The sequence below is a fragment of the Enhydra lutris genome, unplaced genomic scaffold (genome assembly GCF_002288905.1).
Source record: "Enhydra lutris kenyoni isolate GAN:26980312 unplaced genomic scaffold, ASM228890v2 scaffoldscaffold17, whole genome shotgun sequence".
Taxonomy (NCBI): domain Eukaryota; kingdom Metazoa; phylum Chordata; class Mammalia; order Carnivora; family Mustelidae; genus Enhydra; species Enhydra lutris.
Genome location: NW_019154101.1, coordinates 37,718,967 through 37,741,478, shown reverse-complemented (window position 1 = coordinate 37,741,478; position 22,512 = coordinate 37,718,967). Strand labels below are relative to the sequence as shown.

At 37.5% G+C, this 22,512-nt stretch overlaps 1 protein-coding gene across 2 annotated transcripts in view; it reads right to left on the bottom strand.

The window, feature by feature from the left end:
• Positions 1 to 22,512, bottom strand: part of LOC111147605 (utrophin) — a 552,279-nt gene that overhangs the window by 20,104 nt on the left and 509,663 nt on the right. For both annotated transcript variants that reach the window (XM_022503758.1, XM_022503757.1), the window contains 4 exons: positions 11,233 to 11,369; positions 5,561 to 5,599; positions 5,269 to 5,334; positions 4,140 to 4,205 (listed from right to left, as the gene is read on the bottom strand). In XM_022503758.1, the coding sequence (XP_022359466.1) occupies positions 4,140 to 4,205; positions 5,269 to 5,334; positions 5,561 to 5,599; positions 11,233 to 11,369 (308 nt within the window). The remainder of the gene's footprint in view (positions 1 to 4,139; positions 4,206 to 5,268; positions 5,335 to 5,560; positions 5,600 to 11,232; positions 11,370 to 22,512) is intronic.

Sequence of the window (22,512 nt, the reverse complement as noted above, 5' to 3'; positions counted from 1 at the left end):
TGATGACCTCAAGGAGGACTGCAGATGCTCTGACCTCCCCCATCCCCACCCCCACTGCGGGGCTCCCATCTGGGAAGCCTTCCCTTCCCACATAGGGGAGGCGTAACAGTGAGGTGGTCAGCGGAGCACCTGCGGCTGCCTGGGTCTGAGTCCCACGACTTACTGACGAGTGAGACCCTGAGCGAGCTCCTTACCCTCTCAGTGTCTCAATGTACTCATCTGTAAGATGGTGGTCACAGAAACAAGAGTAGCATCTCAAGGGGTCTCAGAGGATTAAAGAAGCAAGGACAGATGAAGAGCTTAGAGCAACAGAATATTCACAGAGGGAGAGTTGGTGGTTGTTTTTGTATCACCCCTGTTGTTATTCAAGAGACCTAATGACATATTTATGACCTATTGGAATAACAAAACCTCCGCTCAAAGGACCTGAAGGAAAGGTTGAGAATTCAGGAGTGAGAAAAATTCCAAAATGTAATGTAGAAGTTTGCTATTACTTTTATTTTTTTGGCTTAAGGCACTCTGAGTTAGCTTTCAATTTTTCCCAACAACAATACAATTGCTAATCTTCTGATGCTGGTACCTCAAGATGGACCTATGAGTGAAGCAGAAGAGCCAACGCTTCCTTAAGAAGCCACCAATCCTCGCTCCGAAACGGATGATCCTAGTGACTGGAAACTGTCCTCTATTGTCTCAGGATTGTGTTAAGACCCTGTCAGTGCTGGAGCTTTAGGAAATTTCCAGGGAAAGGCCAGGGTTGGAGTATGTTATGTACTTACTGCTACTACAGTAAGGTCCTGTAGGAAGCAAGAAAGCTGAAAGCAAAGAAGGAAGAGCACAGCATCCTGTTCAAAGCAGTGAAGATTTCTTCCTGTGTCTTGTGATCCAAGATGCTAATTTATTAGATGTGGAAACAAATAAGGACAGCCGGAGGAATAAACAGTGGGGCTGGGTTCCTAACCTTTCCATCACAAACCCTGTGGAGTCCCATCAGCCTGAAGGAGGTAAGAAGCACCCTTCTGGTAAGACTCTATCCACTGGGAGGAAAGGTATTTATTGCAGTATGTGGAATCCTATTCACAGTGTCAAGTCAGCAGTACCGGCTAAAATGGAAATGCTTACATGAGTAAGTGTTATACAGTGAAGTGAGCAAAGGTGACCACTCCAAGTCTAACCGGTGGGTTCCCCATCCAGCGCAGGGCTTCAAGGACTCAGAGTCCTCATTCGCAATCTCACTGGAATGGGAGAATCACTGCCATAGTCATGGGAAAAGAACCCCAGAATACTCAGTAATTCAAACTGTGACAGAGCAAAGGACTTCCAGGACTGGCTTTATCAAAATAAGGTTTATTAACATAGTCCCTGAGAAAATATGAACGCACCAGTGACTGGAAAACGAATTCTCTTTAGTGGCTGACAGATACATTCTTATGCTATTAATTTAACTGAATATTACATTTAAGGGAGAATTTCTTTCCTTGCCTTTTCCAGTATCAGAGGTCACCTGCATCCCTCTATTTGTAAAGCCAGCAGCGTGGCGTCTGCACATCTCTCTGTAGCTGACCTTTGCTTCTCTGGCTATATCTTTCTCTAACTGACTCTCCCCCACTCTTATAAGGACTCATGGGATGACATGGGGTGCACTTAAATAACCTAGGATAAGCTCCCCAACTCAAGATCTTTAACTTAATCACATGTGCAAAGTCCCTTTTGCCATATAAAGAGACCCATGAATAGCTTTCAGGAATTAGGATGTGAAGTTCTTTGGGGGTCTTGATCTGTCTCTCAAAAATGCCCTCCAGGGGTGCCTGGGTGGTTCAGTCATTTGAGCATGGGACTCTTGGTTTCAGCTCAGGTCAGGATCTTAGGGTCATGAGCATTGGGCTCTGTGTTTAGTGGGGAATCTGCTTGAGATTCTCTCTCTCCCTCTGCCTTTCCCCGTTTACACACACACACACACACACTCTCTCTCTCTCTCCTCCTCAAATAAATATACCTTAAAAAAAAAAATGCCACCCAATGTTCTTCCTCTACAAACACTTATCAATGGTTCTTTCCTTGAGCCAGTAAAATTCATGGATATAGTAGTTACATCTGTGGACTTTGACCCCACTGGGTATGTGCCAGTGGCACACTGATAAACATTTAAGGAGTTTTCCAAAAAAACAAAGGAATAAAATGGTCCTGAATTGTAGCTTTTGCCATTTCTAGGGTTTAAATACTTTCATCAAGGCCAATATCAAGCTAATGACTTTACTGAAATGTAGAGTTTGGAAAAGATACACAGTTGTACACCATCTGACAAATACAATAAATTACTCCAAGAACACAGATAATAGTAAAACGAAGTAGAGTAATGAGGGCATGATAGCATTTGAGTATGACTTTTGTTTTCATTTGAATCTAATTTAGTTAATTGTAAGTGTATACGAATTAATTACTATAATGGTTCTGTTTAAAAAGAGCTTAAAAAAACTTCTTGAAAATGTACAGCGGGCTCTTATACTGGCTCTAACACACCACAGATGGTAGATACATAAGAAATATTTGTTGGACAAGATGAATGAGTTAATGTAGCTATATGATCGTATATTAAAATGTATTCAGCTGTTAATCATCTGATTATTTTTTCTTTTTCTCAGACAACAGTATTAAATTTTAAAATAGTGTTTATTCTAACTTGAAGACAGATGTGCTAAATTTGAGCATTACCTTCACTCTGTTCACAGGACATGACCAACACCTTTTAAAGAATTTAAATTTGATTTTAATTATTTTGGTTTTAATGATTATTTTGTGTTCCATCTAATTCTTTGACTATTATCAACCTTGTGGAAATCATTTAGAGGCTACTCAAGGTATCTAACTACTTTATATAAAATATATACTAGTAGCTAAATAGAAACAAACATTATAAATGTGCTATTATCTTGGTTTGGGAATTGTTTCATATTCATAGTACATGAATAATAATGTATAAATCACTACTGTATTCCTGTAAAGTATTAACAGGATAATGTTTGAAATTTAAAATTGAAAAACCTCCTGACATTTTTATTTATAAGCTTAATGATAGTAAAACAGTTTTTAAAACATCGATAGAGAGGCGCCTGGGTGGCTCAGTGGCTTAAGCCTCTGCCTTTGTATCAGGTCATGATCTCAGGGCCCTGGGATTGAGCCCCACATCGGGCTCTCTGCTCAGCAGGGAGCCTGCTTCCCCCCGCCCCCGCCTGTCTCTGCCTACTTGTGATCTCTCTCTCTCTCTCTGTCAAATAATACATAAATAATCTTAAAAAAAAAGGATATAAAACATTGATAGGGACTTATTCTATATTAGAGTGGGTAAGGTACTACAACTTGGCTCTCTCTGTGATTTTTTTTAGTATAAAACACCTGAGTACTATGTTCTGTAACTTCCCTGGCCGCCTTACAGCTTCCCACCAGATGCAAACAACAGAGAACTTACCTAACAAGTAAACTTGACATTACTGAAACCTTTTAGACATCATGCAAAATAAAAAATTCTAAAGGGGGGTGGGGGAAGAAGTTCCAAAGCAAGACAACACATAATAGTAAGACAATCAGAGATAAAATATTTGCCTAGAAAGTTTTTAATTATCTTTGTAAAGTCAATGAGACTTTTCCTAATTGCTAATATAATAAAATATTGGCAGAGGAAATAACACTTTTCAGCAAAGAGTGGGGAGTTACAGGTCCAAGCTTGTGTGGGTCATAGTTGTTAAATGGCAGGGATTATGGAGAAAAAGTGAGCCAACAGACAGAAGAGGATTTTATAGAAGGGCATGTGTTCTGTGGAAATACATTTGTCGAATCAAAAAGAAATATCTGACAAATGGAACGAATATCTATACACATATTTATAAATAGAACAGTCTGATCTTTCTGAGGGAAATTAGTTGACAAATACAGGATTTTTTCATTAACTTATATGAAACTAAATAAACATATCCAATTTATATTATCATGGCTTGAAAGCGTAAAATCTATCTAGACATTTCTATAACCACACTTATCAATTTTGATTGGGATCAAATTCAGAGCCATAATCAATGAAGATTATTTCCGACAGCCATGACAAGACCTGGCCTTCCCCAGCAGTGCTAATTTCATGATCTACTTACACACTTCCTGTGGTAGAGCTGCTATCAGTGAGGAAAGATCCATTAGTCCTTTCCATCTGGGCCAGCCTGAAAAATGAAAATAAAGAGGTTCCATCACATGGCCCCAGATGGCATGGTCAACTGAGGTACTTTCTCTGTCATTCTCAAACCGTCATAATCCTGACAAAATAAGAAAAGGCCTAGATCTCCTAATAAGATTGGAATTTAAAACAACATCGAATGTTGAGCTACCTCTCAATCACCACTGCCTTCAGGCTTTGTAGGTCTTCATCTTTTACCATGCTATATAGACCCTTAATTCACCTAGGCTCCTAACTTATCTCCCAGGCCCTACAATGGGTCTCCATTCTCACAAATCTGATTATGCTCCTCTCATGTCTAAGGACTCACCAAACCCCCCTTTACCTAAGATATAACCCAACTCCTTAGCAAGTGGGGCTTCAAACCAGATCTCAGCTTCTATTCCTTCATTCCTCACTCCTTACTCCTTTAAACAAGCCATGTTCGTTCCCAGCTCAGTGCTTTTAAGTATGCTTTTCCATTAGTATAAGCCTACCCTTTCCCAGAAATTCTATCTGGCCAAGACACAGTTCAAGTATTACTATTTATACGATGCTTGAACTAACCATTTTAGGAAGAGCTAGTTGCTAGCCCAAGAGACACTTCCTATGCACTTCTTTTCTGAAAGTTTGTGCATGCCAGCAAGACCACCCTATACTCCATATTATTCAGGGACTCTAAAATAAACCTCTATTATAATGCATTAACATACATTTAATTATATATTGTAATTCGTATGTGCACAATCTCCTAAGAATACTTTCAGTTCCTATGCTCATTCATTGAAATAGGTTACAGTATCGAAATCCTGCTTGTCTAGCATTTGGATTCTCATGAGCTCCATAATCACATGCCACAGAGATTCACTCTCCCCTGACTGTACAGCAGGTGTTTGGTAAAGCACAAATCACAACATGGAAAGATGAGAACCCAGATTCCAAATATAATGGAGCCACGACTCTTGCAAAACATCTCTTAAATCAAGGCACACCAATGACAGAGGATTCATACAGAAATAGATACATTCTGGGGGGCAGCACAGGGGAGGGCTCCTATCAAGGCTTCTTACCGTGTGGCATACTGTTCAATTCTGGAATGGGTGTCATCATGAAACAGCTGAGGAGACTGTGAGGGGCTATCAAAGAAAAAGCAAAGAAATGGTTTTATGCCTAAATACTGATAGACGTTACTATTAGGACTGTTAGCTTAAACAGTGAATTTGCCATGCAAACAAACCATGAAGATTGTTACCCAGGAGGCAGACCATTCTTTCAGTGCAAAAGTTTTGTAATTAGCCCCATGCTAATGACACCGATCAGAGTACCAGTAGTGGCTCCGGGGACAGAGCTGTGAATACTCACTCATAGTGCTCCGGCCACATGCTGATCAGTGTGACAGGACTGCAGAGGGGGAGAGGGAAACAGAAGTCACAGAACTAGCACTTGAGAGACATTGCAGACAAAAGCAGTGGGAAGCTGGAGGAGAAGACATTCTCAACTGTCTTCCACTCTCACGTTTGGTTGCCCTGAGGTGGACCCTGGGGAAATCAAAAGTAGCACAAGTCCCTGTTTATCTTAGACAAAACGCTATGCCTTCAAGTGCCTCGGGGGCTTTTCACAGATATAACAGCATATATGTTACAAGACAGCAAGTGCATCTTTAAATAGCCTCATTGGAAAAGAAAAAAAAAAAAAGAAACAAAATGCTCTACGATAGCTCAAAAACATGGAATAACTGAAAAGCTAATGCTCCATGACATACTGAGAGATGATGCACCAGACGATGTTTTTCCTGGAGAAGAAACTTGGTCAGAAACTCCCAAGACTACATTATATATTGATGGCAGAGTTGCAATAAAATGAGATTTTTCTGATTCTTTGTTCAGTTTTAAATGTACACATTCAAATCCAACTGGGCACAAAGTACTTCAACCTCCCAGAGGCACTGAAAGAAGATGTTACACCTAGATCCTCTCCCCTACACCCAACCCAAATTTTACATTATCCATAAAGGTGAAAGCAACGAGATGATGATACACTTTCTTCAAACAAAATTGTTTCTGGAAGTTCAATCCGTGAAAATGATCGGGAAATGTGTTCTGTCTCCATCTGGACCTGGATCCTTCATTACCACTTCCAGCCCTGGGGACACTCCAACCTCAAAAACTGCCTAGAAACCCCCCCATCTCTGTGAAATACCTTTCAAAAACGACTGAACAGAATGAAAAACCCTAGGTTTTTTGGTTTTTGTTTTGTTGTTGTTGTTGTTGTTTTGAGGAGAGTAAGGGGAGGTGTGATGAATGTGGGAATTTAAAAGTCTAAAGAAAATTAGTTCTTTATTTAATTAAATAAAGTCTCCTGCATAAGCTCAAGTTGATGGAAACAAAGAAGAAGGAAAGTTTAAATTATTCTAGATTGAATTGATTCTGCTATTTCTAGTATACATAGAAACTTATGAAAAAGTTAATGATCTCATTAGCTCCTACCAGGCAGCGCAAGTTAATGTCTGAACAGCAAAGATTAAAAGGAGATGGAGGGCATCTTATTGGGCTGAAAAACTACGACTATAAGGACCTACTTTCAAAAATAGGCATTGAGCCAGTCTATTTGTAAATAGACTTAATCATGCACATATAAGCTAGTTACAACAATGAAACAACACAGTATCATTCAATCATTTTTTTCATCATTACTTTTCCTTATCTCTGAGATATGGTTGTTGAATGCCAAGTGAATGATGTGCTATAAACTTTCCAAAAAATAATAGTTACTCAGAGAAAGCATTTCTAAAATTTAAGTGTACTACCACATCTACGGCAAACTTTAAACACACAAGAAAAATATGTATTTTTTATCTTAATTGAACTTGGAAAAGCTTTGTGAAACTGCATGACTGGTTCTTGTGAAGTTAATTCAGTTAGCACAAAAGTGATTCATTGTACTAAGATAAGAGCGACAGAGGTAGAAAGCTGAACCAAAGGAGTTCTCGAAAGTGTTTTACATATTGAGAACAGAGAATTCCAAGAAAAGAAATAAAGATGAAAAAAAATCAAACTTTAGGCCTCATTGACCTCAAAGTATTTTGACTTATAGAAAAAAAAAGGTTAAGTGATAAATTTTCTCATTTAATTCTGGGAGATAAAAACAAGGCACTATCCCTACTGTATAGATAGAGTCTATAGTTAAAGGGGGTTCAAAATAAGACACAGTTAATAATGTAGCCTATCCCTGCTTTCCAGAGCAGGGGCTGAATGGGGTGTTTGGGTTAATTACACACTAATATGCAATGAATTACTCTACTAAATAAACTTAATATTATATGAAATATAATCCAGACTTTCGTTGAAAATTTAATGATTCTTTCACTGCCTTAGGCTTCCAGTGTTTTGCCTTCTTCAATCTGTTTGCCACAGGGTAGGTGTGGTCCCGGTGTGCTCTCACATAGAGACCTTCAATGGCTCCTGACTGTTTTCAGGACAAAATCCGAACACCTTGGCACCACTTACAAGGCCCTTCATTATGTGGGTCCTGCTTCTCTGTCCACTCTCATTTCATGCCACTATTCCCAGCTTCCTACTCTAGTTCCTCAAATGATCTTGTCTCTGGGCTTTTGAAAACACTTCCCTTGCCTAGAAACTCCCCCTCCCCTCCTCCCACACCAAACCGTGCACATCTGGCCCTATGACTCTTCCAGGTCTCAGTTCAGCTGAGACTCACTTCCTCACTTCCTCCCAGTCCATGAGTTGGTTCTTGCTCCAGTAAGAACTGGAAAAGGACCATGAAACTCATCTGTTTCACTTTAACCAATACCAGGCAGAAGTGTCTGTTCTACTTCTTTAACTTCTCGGAAAACCAACCTACCTTGAATCCAATAGTAATCTCTCACAATTCTCAAATGACTTTTGCCACTATCTTAGCTTGTTTCTTTGGTTTATTTTCAATGGCAACTCTTCAATCAAGTTATACTCCTTTATTTTGAATTATTTTTTTGAAAACTCTTGCACACAGTTACCAAATTAACTGAATAAAATCTAAGCATGAGTTTGCTTACCTCCTTTTAGAAATAACTCCTTTTTCTCCTAAATCCCCTCTATGTATGCATGTATAATTACTGGATGGGGTAAGACATTACATTTTGCAGGGATGAAACAGAAAGACGCAAAAGAAAATTCTAATCAGCTTCATAAATAACTTCAATACATTTACCATTTGACTGGTTTTTCTCCAATGTTCTCCCACAAACAGGAGAATAAACGAAATAAAACTTTACTACCCGCTCACATAAATTGTTACACCAGAAGATTAAGTGGCCCTATACTAGAAAGGGTTCAGCAGAAAAATGAACTATACCAACTTCAAGAATGTGTTCTAGAATTAAAAAAAGAAGAAAACATGCCCACTCTACCCAGTATCTCATAAATCTTTTTCAAAAAGCATCTTGTGACATCCGATTTAATCCTACACTCCTTCCTTTCTTTCTCTTATTTTCCTTTCCCTGAAAATGCTGGTAAATTGATGATAGGTGAAATGAAGCATTTTTAGAATTAGAGCCAAAAATCACAGCACAAAATTTTTATTTAGTATGCTTTTCTGCTCTTTTTTGTCTAAGTGACTTTAAGTCACTCAGAATAGAATGATTGATGTCAATGGTTATTTTGACATGAAAAGGCAAATTATCAAAAATACTTAAAAGGAGTATAAAAGATAGATCTAGATGCATGACTCATATGAAGGATGTAGATATTTGAAATGGGACACAAATGGCAATGGTTTATCCTAAGACTGAAAGGTGCATCACTAGTTCAAGCCTATCAAATTGTCCTGAAATAAAAGCACTTATGTGATAATTCTATGCTTCAGGCAGCTACTCCGAAGGTTAATTAGATCTGATACCAAGGGAAGTAAAACTGTGCGTTTATCATGGGATGTTCAGCACAGTTAAACTATATATTAGATGGTAAAACAAATAAGAATGTAAAATCATATAACCTTTTGCAGAAAGAGACAAAAATATACCCACAAAACAAAGAGAGAACCAACAATCTACTTTTCCTTATGGATTTTAAGTATATGAATAGGTCTCTTTAAACTGAAATTGCTCCACTAAAATTTGTTCTAAAATGTACTGTGGAAAAAATAACAGGGAGGCATAATATTTTAATTGTACGCAGTTTGATATCAAGCAAAGTTATCAAAAAGTTAGGATTTTTCTGGATGCTTTAAATGTGTGGTATTTTGGGATCTATCAACATAATATAGTTGCGCACCCATGACATTATGTATAGAGGGATCAAATATCTATGTGCTTTGGTTATGGCCTCTCTTCCACTTCTTAGAAGCTCCACAAATCAACAAAAAACAACAACCTGTATTTGTACGCAAACTCAGCAAAGCCAATGGTCTACAAAGCTTTATATGGAAAAAAACCCCACCCAGGCTATGTAGTGTATCCCTCCACTTTGACATCTTTGAGTCGTGGACTGTCATAATACTAGACTATGACTGCTCTCTGTGTATCTCTCATACACACCATAAAATGAATTAAGAGTTTTGAAGGTTAAAGAAAGAATGATTTCACAAAAATTACACTCAACACAATTTTTGCACTTCTCACTACAATTTCCTTTACTGGAGAATGTAGAAAACTTCACACTTCACACCTCTGAGCGTCTCTTCTAGAGTCATATGAGAGGGCAGCTTTCTGTAACTAGAACATCACTATTTTTATGACTAGATGCTTTGCTAATGATTAGCAATAAACATTAATTTTTCCCAAGATTCAAGCACAAGAAAATTACCTCAGCAGGTGTATTTATGCCGAGATTTTTTTCAAAGTGATTCAAAGATTTAAAACCAGATCTATTTTGATCCTGATATATCATTGTTTCATAATTTAAAATTGCTTCTTGCATTTCTTCTGGCTTGCTTTAAAAATTGTTTTTCTTTTCACTTTTGGTTATAAATTGTTATTTTTCTTTTCTTTACAATGCCATAGTAATTTTGCTGCATTGAGACTTGTTTCATTTATGCTTATAAACTCAAAGTACATACTTTTAAGAAATTTTGTCTATTTATATACCTATATAGCTATCTCGTTTTGCTGCCTTCATGCTCAAGAGAAATTAGAAATACAACATTTTGATGAGATTTTAGGGCAGGCATATATGAAGCAAGAGATCCAATATTATTAATAAATTTACCAAAAAATATGTAAAATAAGTGTAAAACATACTATGTGAAATAGCAAAATATCCCCATAGGAGGAAAAATGGAAAATGAATAAAATCATGAAACAGTACATAACACAATTTGCTTCAAGTATTTTTAAAAGGAAAAGAAATGACCAAGGCAAAGGTTGAACACATAATAATACATATTTTTAAAGTGGAGGAACACATGCAAAATTAAATCTCAAATTTTAGCAGTGGTATTGTCAAAAGCAAACAGCAAAAATTCATGTGAAGACTGGTTCCGGTCTTCATATCAATTCCAATCAATTCCTATTGATTCCAAGGTCAATATACCTCTCTGTTTTTAAATTTTTTTTTAATTTTTTTCAGTGTTCCAAGATTCATTGTTTATGCACCACCCCCAGTGCAGAAAAAATCAATTATTATATGGTTTCACTTACTTGTGGAGCATAAGGAATAACATGGGGACATTAGGAGAAGGAAAGGAAAAGTGAAGTAGGGTGAATCAGTGGGGGAGACGAAGCATGAGAGACTGTGGACTATGAGCCTGGTAGTGGGTATTAATTTACCTCTTTTAAAATGAAACACTTTGCACGTGAGCTAATGAGCACCTGGTGTTATACTGACCTGATAAATCATTGAACACTATATCAAAAACTAGTGATGTCCTAGACCTTGGCTAATTGAATTTAAATTAAAAAGTAGAGTAAAAATTTAAAAAAATGAAACATTTTACCAAAACACAAATTCTTTTTGGTATCAGATAATTTCTCTTGTATCACTAACATAAGAGACATCAGAGAAAAGAGTACATAAAAGTTTTAATATTAAAATTAAACTTACGTCTCTAAGTTGTCACCTTCGAGAACTGTCTGGACAGGCAGGTAGCCAAGCCGAGGATGTTTGGCAAAGTATTTCTTTGATCTGAACTTATTCTTCAGCACCTTTGTGAAGTCTCGTACGTCTTCCCCAGATGTTGTCTAGAAAGTTGAAAAAATTATACCTCCTTCATTAAAATGGAAGGAGATACTAGCTATAATAAAATTCCAACAGATATAAATGACAACAGTTTCAGTAGCTTTATGTATTTCTAGAACAACAAAGCATGTCACAAAATCACGAGACAACCAGGACTCATCATTAAATATATCCAGCAATTGGTTCATATTTTTTTATAACTAGCTCGTTTCTCCAATATTTAAAAAATTGGGCCAAAAAGTAAAATCAGTTTTGGCAATGTTATTGGTTGATTCCTACTAATAAAAGAGTTGTGACTTGCTCTTAAGTGTGTTTAGTGATGATGAAGGATTTTGGATATAATACGGTTTTAACTACGGTGAATAAATGAGGCTGAGCTATTTAGTTCCTACTGACTTCCCACAAGCCAGCATATGTTGAAGTCTGGAAAAGGAGAAAGCAATAAATAAGAGAGAAGGAATAGGGCCACAATATTATCAGGAATACTGTCAGTCTGTCTTTCCCAACCATACAAACATATCATTATTGGACATGGACTAAATTCGTGATGCAATATAAAATGTTACTCTTTCCTTAACCATTTCAAGATGATTAGCTAATAATCATTTGCGCTGAAGCGAGCTGAAATCCATCCCCACCCCAGCCCCTCTTCCCATCCCATGAATTGTTCCCAAAGCCTCACCGTCCTACTCTCCATCACCAACTCTAGTTTTTATTTACAGTATGTAATACAGACACCAACTTCTGTCCTTGTGAAGAGGCATTTAAGATATTTATGTTACCTGCAGGGAGCTAAATTAAAGTCTTGTTTTTCTGACTCCTAGTTGGCTATTCACCCTAAGCCTGGACAGACCTCACTCCTATCACTTAACAAAACAAAACCAGAGAACTCTTCTGTAATAACAAACCCAGTACTAAATATGCTGCTTACTTGCTGCCTGGCCCCCCTTCTCCTTGCACCCCCCCCCAGTCCGTCTCTATGACAAGCATGCCCAGGACTCATACAAACTTGTTTTGCAAACAGAAGCTTAAAAAATATAACTATTTTTTAAAACAACTAAATTCTGAGTCAGCCCTTATGTGGTTTTGTAGCTTTCCATCTGCTCTCTTTCTACCTAAATGTGTCTGCTTCTAGTAGAAAATTAAGAGAACTTTTCATTCTCTAGGCTTGCAGAGCAGAGAGGAATAAGCCCAAGTTATTTATAATGTAAGTTCAACAATTTTCATTTTACTTAAAAAAAAAAAAAAGTATAGCAAGGACCACCAGCCACGTTGTCACTAGGCCTTGCCATCAGACCCACAGTGTCCAATCTTTTCCAGAATAACACAGAACAAACTATATAATGTCTGTAGCTGTTTAGGTACAGATCCTTCCAAAGATAAAGAAGAAGGACAGAAAATAAGCTATTCATGAAAAGAAAAAGAATCTAAGGCATTCTGCAGAGGAAAAGTGTTGCTAAGATAGACAATGGTTTGGGGGGTACTAAGACTTAACCAGATGGAACAGGAGAAAGAAGTAGAATAACACTTGGGAATAAAGAAGGAAATTTTTAAGAAGGAATGTCTGGGACTGAGGCTAAAGCCAAAAGGACCTTTCACCTTATAAAGGACATTTGGACCTCTAGCAATGGGTACCACAACTGCAGATCATTACGTCGATAGATGCGTTCTCCCTGCATGATTTGATAAAGAGGAAAAGAAGGGAAGAAGCTTTCCATGATAGGAATACAAAAAGAAGACCCCAATACAAAGAAAAGCATTTATGACTCAATTTGTTTTTCTGTCTGCTCTTAAACCTTGTTAATATACAATGAGATACGGAAGTACTGGCCTCCATTACTTGGCCTACCTTCCTCTGGCAATAAAAACGTTCTACCATTGAGCTCAGTGGTTTTCAAGCCATATCCAGGCTTTCCATCAGGTGGTCCTGGGTGGGGTGGGTGGGGGAAAGGCCAGGAGGGTATGGTAGCAGGATACTTAACCAGCCTGCCTCCACAGGTGCTGTTTACATATTCCCAGGGTTCTGCAACCATCAGCTCAAAAAAGAAACCCTGTACCCATTTGCAATCACTCCCACCCTGTCCTAACCCTGTCGTCACTCCTCAGCTCCTGGCAACACTAATCTTTCTGTTTCTACGGATTTGCCCATTCTGGACATTTCTTATCAACAGAATCAGATGATATGTGGTCTTTTGGGACTGGCTTCTTTCACTTAGCATAATGTTCTTCTAGCTTATCTCTATTTAGGTTTCAACATGAACTTCTGCTCAGGGGGAAAAAAATGCACATCATTGAAAGTACACGTCCAATTCTGCATCAAACGTTCTTTATGTAAAGACACTGAAGATGTGGAAGAACAAAGGAAAACCAACCAACCAACCAACAACCAAAAAACCCCATCTCCCATAAAACAAAAATACAAAAAACAAATTAAAGAGCACCAACTTGCCTCCCAAAAAGTTATAGCAGGGGCTGAAGTTAATTGTGATAACGTTCAAATTTAGTATTGAAAAAAAAAAGTGCATTCTCATGCAGAAATTGCATTATTTTTATTTCCTCATGAATTTTCATATCAAGGGGAATAAAAACTTCTAGCAAAACTTACAATCTAAAGGCACTGAATTCACTAATGCCATAAGCTTTATGTAACATTAAAAAAAAAAATAGAAAGTAATTCATCCCACAAAAACTAGGTGTTACATTCCAGTTAGCAAAATGTAATTCTTTAGTTGAAAGAAGCCAAGAAAATGAATCACACCTATTTTCTGACCCAAAAAAAAGGTAAAAGATATTTTTACACATTTGGTCTAATTTGCTATCTAATGACAGTGTCTAATATCTCTCTCTTTCAAAGCACTAGAGTAATAGTTTGGTAAAAAGCAAAGACCACCCACCTAGCATAATGAATATAATCAAATGCAGCTCTATCTTCAAGCTAGGTATAATACTTTGTTCTTTTTCTTTTTTAAGCAAATAACTATTGATATTATGATCTGAGGATGAAATTGAAAGAAACACTCATTACTACACAAATTATCCGACATTTTAAGTTATCCATGTCTTTCTTGAAAGACTAAGGTTTTCGTTTATTGCTGTAAGAAAGAAAGAAGAACAAAAGATTTTGAAGAGCTCATTATATGAGACAAGGGGAATATAATGGCATAGAACTCTGCACCTTATAAATAGCTTTCCTTCATTCTCATTTTACCATCAAGGGTGGTAAGATTAGTGTTACTTTTTTGACGCCTCCACAAGCTGACACCAAAGCTTTCAGACCTACAAGTCAGTAAGGAGAAAGCTGCTCTTGCAAACCTGGGTCTTTTCACTCTACCAGCACTATATCCCTTCTCCTAGAAAAACAACAGTTCTAAGTTTTGTAAGAGCTGAGAGCTTTATAGTCATCGACTAAAATACCTATTACTACATTAAGCTACCCTGTGGCTGATTTTTTACCAAATTCATATTGAAATGTCAACTTATGACTTTTAAATTGCAGGTCTAAGACATGTTTCGTGTAAGTAGAATTAGAAAAAAAGTTACCCATGAAAGAAAAAAAGAGCAATATTAAAATCACCTGCTTTTTGGCCACCTAGGCATTCCCACCCTTAAAATGTTTGTGACTGGACTGATTTATTTTCTAATTTGTTTTGTTGTAAAACAAAACACAGATATATAAAACTATATACAACAAATGCTTGATGAATATATAAGGCAAATACCATCCAATCAGGAAACTGAACTTTGCGAGACATTCCAGAAGCCCCTTCCACATGCCTCATTTCACCCCTCTCTTTCCATAATAACCATTATCTTCATTTTTATAAGCAACAACTACCTGGTGTGTAAAAAAGGCTTTTTTTCACCCCAAAGTCTATCCCTAGATACTGTAGTTGCTCATTTCAAAAAATCTGATATATTTTAATTCACTTTTAATATCTACAAAGTTCTCCTCCATAGCCATTTCCTTACAGTTTATGTTGGAAAACACAGGCAATGTGATGTAGCTGAACTTTGCTGAGTGTATATTTTTGGTGCGGTTCAGCACGTTCCTCAGTCCCTTGGATATCCTGCAAACCAGCAGCTGGATGGAGAGAATGCATCAGCTTCAAGTGTGATCTGGCAAGACTATCAGTAGTGTTTGGTAGGCACATGATGTCTGGTTATCACTCTTCTGTGATCCTCACAGATGTCATGCTAAATGCCTATAGCCACCCAATAGGGGTTTCAAAATGGCGGCCTTCTAATTCTATCATCCATTTTCATTTATTAGTTGAAATATTATATGAAGGCATGTCCCCGTGTCTACTCTTCAGCCACTCAGTAATACAGTTCATTCAGGAAAGGCAGGATTACATGTTTGATTTTTCCCTTTTATTGACCAATTTCTGAAGCAACATACTGGTTTCCTATCATCCTCCAAAGATGACCTTTTTAAATTATTATTATTATTTTCATGAATCATTATGAACTTGTAGATTTTTGCCATATTTGATGGGTTTTTGATCTATTGCAACTATTATCGTTATTGAAGATCAAATTGTCCTATCTTTGGCCAGTAGGAGCCTCTTCCAGTTAACCCCACTAAGTTTAAGTTCTACAGGTAACAATATAATTAATGGTCTCCATCTGTCCTTAGGATGTTATTTCTCCAGTTATTTTGTTTGTCTGAAGCCTGGTCTCTAAGTAAATCTTCAAGAAGTGTTCACAGGACCAACATTCTTGTTTGTTAGTGATAATCTTCCCGAGTCCTTACTAAATAGTAGAAGGCTGGTTTTTCTCAATATAAAATCCTTGGCTCACATGTTCTCTTCCTTTCAGTTTCTTAAAAATGTCCTTCCATTTTCTTTTGGAGCATAAGGAATAACACGGAGGACACTGGACGATGGAGAGGAGAAGTGAGTTGGGGGAAGTCAGAGGGAGAGACGAACCATGAGAGACTGTGGACTCTGAGAAACAAACTGAGGGTTTTGGAGGGCAGAGGGGTCGGGGACTGGGTGATCCTGGTGGTGGGTATTAAGGAGAGCACATATTGCGTGGAGCACTGGGTGTGGTGCATAAAAAATGAATCTTGAAACACTGAAAAAAATTTTTAAATATACCCTCTAATAACCCCCAAAATAAAAAGAATTTTTTAAAAACGTGAAATGAAACAAACAAAAAAGCTTTGCTGTTGATTATTTAATTTTCTTTCCTTTTTAAGTCATGTTGTTCCTTCTGTTTAAAAGACTGGAAGATTTTTTTCTTTGACTTTAAAGTCCAGTAATTTTATCAGAGCATATTATAGTATTGGGCATTCTGAGTCAATGTTCTCAGGCATGTGATATACTCTCAGTATATAGTTCCACCTTTTCTTTTTTGGTGGAGAGGAAGGTTTTCCTTGATTTTTCATTTTTAGTGCTCGTTCTTACTCTGGGTTTCCTATTCTGCATTCCTAATATTCATACTTGTAACTTTCCCCCACATCTTCAATATTTGATATTTTCTCTTAGATTTTTAAATTGCTTTCTTCATTTCATTTTGATTTTTAAAATTTGTCCCCTATTCACCTTCTATTTCTCTCAAGATACTTACCTCTTCTGTTTATTAAGACTAAAATCAGTCTTAATTTTGAAATGAGTTTTTTTTTTTTTTAATTTCTATTTCTTTCCTGAGTTCTGTCACCTCACCCTCTCCAAGATTTTCCAGTTCTGATACATGTTTTCTTTCATGGGTTGGTTCATTTACTTAAGCTTATTTTAAAATAGTAGGTTACAGTTTTGACATGTTCAAGGAGCACATATTTTTGGTAAACTTTACTATACTTATATTATTTGGTTCCTACATCTTTTGCTTATAATTGCTTTATATGAGATTTGATCTTGATACTTTCTGCTCCTCAATTTTGTCATTGTCGTGAAACTTATTTTCCTAATTCAGGGAAGCTTCATGAAGGTTCAGGAAAGCTTCTCTAGCTTTTTTAAAAAAAGATTTGTTTATTTTTTTGATAGAGAGAGACACAGTGAGAGAGAGAACAGAAGCAGGGGCAGGCAGAGTGGGAGAGGGAGAAACAGGATTCCTGCTAAGCCAGGAGCCCTATGCAGGGCTTAATCCTAAGAACCTGGGATCATGACCTGAGCCAAAGGAAGATGCTTAACGACTGAGCCACCCAGGAGCCCCATGGTTTCTCTAACTTCACAGGGCTCCTTCTTCTGGGGTGTTAAAGAATAGGGCACTTGAGTTTGGGGATTTTCTGGTCCTTTCCCTTGTCCTATTTTGGACTAGACCATTTTTCTTTTTCATCTCTGTTGCTTTGAGCTGCTATGTCGGTGTCATTCCTAGCAGTTTATACAGCCTGCAGCTCTTTTCCTGGAAGGAAGCCCTAGGAAGTCAGGTCTACGGACTCCAGAAGCCCAGAGCACCGCAGCACCTTCAGATCAACCCTCTGGGCTCCTCCCAGGTTCACAGCTCTATTTCCAAAGCAGCCCTTTGAGTTCTCCACTGAAAACCTGTTGTCTGTTCAGGGGTTCTCCATTTCTCAGGCACCTTGCTTCCTCTTCCTTCATTTTACAGAAAAAGATATCTTCATGCAGGTTTTAATGGCTGGTGGTGGCTTGTAGGCACCCAGATTTATTTTGGGGGATATCTTATTGCCTAGTTTTATTGTAAATGTTGCCCGGAGAGTTTTGGGGGTTTTGTTTGTTTGTTTGTTTGGTTGTTTGTTTTTGCCTAGTTACTCTCTTTATGTAACTAATTTAGAAATGGGAAGAAAATGACAAAGACAAAAGATATTGAAAAACTCGGCCACCATCTCCCGCAAATCCTTCTGGCTTGATTTTTAACAAGCACATAAGAACTCACATGTCCAAGCAAGGACTGTCTTTCAAATTGTCATTTTTGGAAAGCTAATGAAGGTGAGTCACTGTGAAAAACATTTTAAAACTAAACCTACACAGACAAAAGGGCATGTGCATATTCAAAATTATACTTCCCTCCAGTATGCTTCTATTAAGCAGAACAGAGATGATGAAAACTTATTTGGATAATAACAAGGAATAGTTCTCAACTTGCACCCCACCAACTTACACAAATAAATGCATGAAATATGAAAACATGTTTCTAAATTACAAAAGCTACCCTGGGGTAACTCTATGCATGCAACTCTCTACCAAAACCTTAAAAACTCCCATGTAAGCTGGTGTCAGATGATTTTTCAATCGAGTTCTATTTTGCCAACCAAAGTTGGGAGTATTTAAAAATTTCCTTCATTTTATTCCTTGACTGAGGACAAACAGAGAAATCACATAGAACCAATTTAATCTATCCTTTACTTGTGTTTGTATATCTACATATAAATCTAGATGTATTATTCTACGTATCCCTGTTCATGTTTTAAGCTATATATTCTTATTATGAATGCTGATACCTATTTACTATTGAACTTCAAAAACATGGATATATGACTGGGAGTCTTTTCCTTCTCATTAATGTGAATTACAAGGAGTACCAAGGCCAAGGAACAAAAGAATCTAGAATTTAGAAATGCTAATCCTCATACTATTATAGTCAAGTAGATCCTTGAATAAATTGCTTTACTACTTCAGCTCAAAAAACTCCTCCCATTACCAAGAAAGAGCCACAAAGCAAAATATAAAAAGGACTATGAACAATGATGTCAAATAAGCTAGAGGCCAAAATATCCAACTTCTAAATACTTAGCAGTTTAAGCAAAACACCAAGCAACTACAAATAAATAAGCAAAACCATATTAATCTAAAATCCCCCCCAAATTCCTTGGCCAGCTCATAACTAGAGATGGCAATATTATCTAATTCTTTAAGAAATATTCCTATCATTAGAGCTTTAACGATTAACTACAAAAATGAGTAACTTTTGGACACAGTAAAATAAGGAAGTACAAAGAGGAAAAGCCAAGCTTATATAACTAACAACACAGCCATTTGGCACATGAGTAGAATAATTAAACACTACCCTTTGGATTATGCACAAGTGCAAAAATCACTGTTGAACAGCATCATCATCATTAGCAAGATTTATTTCTTAAACATAGAAGTCAATAATCCCAAATGGTATACGCATACTTCTAAGGAGTCCATCATTATCACAGGACTTATCCTAAAAGACATTCCGACATTTTTTAAATTGCAAAAACAACTTCTCAGGATTGATTTCAGTTTCACTGATCTCAGAAAGCTGAAATTCAAATTACACTGAACTCCATGAAGAGGAGGAAATCAGGAAGACAAGCTTGGAGCCTTTCGAGTTCTAATGGAAAAATATGAAACTAAAAAACAGGCATCAACAGAATCACCAAGGGGTCAAGAGTAAGTAGGGTAATAAGGCTTTGCAAAGGAAAATGGATGTTGTCCAAACTTCAACTTAAGAGCCAATGACACACTCTAAATGCACTCCACTTACTGAGAAGACAGGATAAGGGGAGCAAGAACTGAAAAGCCACTTCAGGATGCTGAGGTCAGAGAAGGAGTGATGATGCTGCACATTGAGCCTGCTGGCAAACATCCCCAGTCTCATCTGATGAAGCAAGACTGCCAAAAAACAAACGACACTAGCGCGACGGAAAGCTTTCCAGAGTATGAACCAGCATTTTCTGATATTTGATTTTCATAGTCTTACAGATACATTGATGCTGGCAGGGTGGAGGTAGGTGGACAGAACAACCAATTCTAGTTTTTCCCTCTGTCCTTGTTCGTTTCTTGCTAACAACATATAGTTTGCAAAGAAAAGATAGGATTTCACATTTAACTTTCAAAAGAAAACTTTTTTCTGTTTTTTTTTTCTTAGTAGAAAATTGATTTTTCTATAGTTTCTAGAAACACTAAAAATACGAAGCTTTGTTTTATTTCCCCGTATATTTAATCAACATTGGCAGGAATATGCTTGAATCTATTGCTTTAAAAGTAACATGCACTTGCTTAAAAAATGCAATACAAATGTGTTTTAAGTGTTGTTAAAGTAATAAGCTGTTTTCCATATAGGTATGTTTTTCTGGTCCTCCACGCTTCTTACCAAAATCTCAACGAAACTGTAAGTACAAACTAGTCCTATCCAAACCTTGCACATAAGCAGAGAATTTGGTTATGATTCTACTCCGCCAATTTGAATGCTGGGAATAGCTGACATTGCTGACTTTTCTAGCAATAAAATTTTGCAAACATCCCATCTCTTCTCCCTGAGCTAACACATCTCTCAAACCACCTTCTTATTCTGGCTCATACTTTGGTTCCTTCTGCCTGTATTTGTGAACAAGCATGTGCCCTATTCTCGTCCCCATTTCTCCTTTTCTGTCCCAGACCACTGTCCCTGACCAGGTGCACACAGCCTCTGCTTAGTTACCTCCTTTCCCCCAACTTGGTGGACTCTGGGTTCTTTGATGAATAAACACACTCTACTACATCTGTTCATATCTGCAGCTTGAACCCTTCTCCTTCAGCGAATCCTGATGCTCCTGGGATAACACATCTCCCCTACCATCTTCTCCATGATGGGCTGTATAATCTCTCCCCCACAAAGGCCAACAATAAAGGAGGTTTACAGCTTTTTGCTCTTAGCCTCAGCCTTCTCAGCAACTAAAACTAATGTGCCCATCCATTCCCCTTTGACCATACGTGGCCAGAAACAGCTACCACCTGTCACCTTCTAGAGACATACTGATGGTCTTCTAAGTGCCACCTCACTTCAAAACCTTTCATAGTTGGAACACTGAAAAAATACAATAAAATTAAAACAAAAACAAAAACAAAAACACTAAATCTTTTATGTTCCACATTAGCCCCATAATGGGGTACGTCCAAACCTTGGACCTCATCAACACTCAAAACATTATTTGGTTCCAAATTTCTAACCTGGAAAAGAAGTCCTGAGCCTCGCCCTTACTTCTTTAATATGAACAAGCCTTTTCTTACCCCCATGATCTTAATCACTAGCCCTTCAACCCCTTTAGGGATTTTTTTCAGTATGGGGACAGCCCAACGCAGTCCCAGTATCATTAACACCTTTGTATCATTCATTCCCGTGGCCTTCAACTTTATCTACCATCTCTTAATTCCACAGTGACTGAGCAATGATGCAGTCAGTGCAGATCCTTGCCAATTAACCTCAGCTGCACTCCTGTTACAATGTAGCAATCAATTTATTCATCTCTTGTTGACGCTTGCCCCCAGTAGCAATTCCAAACATTTTCCATTCTCCCTAATATTTAACCCTATCTAGCTCTCTCTCACTAGCAGCAATGGCATAAACTCTTATAAATCATATATGAAACTCACCATCCTCTCTCTTGAGTTTAAAGGGCTATCTTTTACACAAATGATGAATTACTGAATGCTACATCTGAAACTGATGAGATATGTTGACTAATTGAACATTAAAAAAAGGAGCTTTTTTTTCTTAAAGGGACTATCTTTTTTATATAGCTTAACATCCAAAAATGTGTCTAATGTGAATTAAATTTTGGTTATTTGCAGCAGAGAATATAGACACTGTTTCAAAAAGATAAAATTAGGGTCATTTTCTTTTTCTTTTTTTTTTTTTTAAAGATTTTATTTATTTGATTTGACAGAGATCACAAGTAGACAGAGATCACAAGTAGGCAGAGAGGCAGGCAGAGAGAGAGAGGAGGAAGCAGGCTCCCTGCTGAACAGAGAGTCTGATGCGGGGCGCGATCCCAGGACCCTGGGATCATGACCTGAGCCGAAGGCAGAGGCTTTAACCCACTGAGCCACCCAGGTGCCCCTAGGGTCATTTTCATTGTGAAATTAAATGATCACAAACTTTTATTCCAAAAAAAAAAAAAAAGAAAATGAAAATCTTCACATCTTTAATTTAAAATGTCAGTATTTTTAAAATAAATAATAAACTGAATTCAAACATGCAGGGCACAGGTAACAAGATTTGTTGTTGTCTGATTTGTTGTTGACTATTATCTTGATCCATAAACTTAGTCATTTAAAAAAAATACACAGTCCTGGGGCGCCTGAGTGGCTCAGTGGGTTAGGCCGCTGCCTTCGGCTCAGGTCATGATCCCAGGTCCTGGGTTCGAGCCCCACATCGGGCTTTCTGCTCGGCAGGGAGCCTGCTTCCTCCTCTCTCTCTGCCTGCCTCTCTGCTTACTTGTGATTTCTCTCTGTC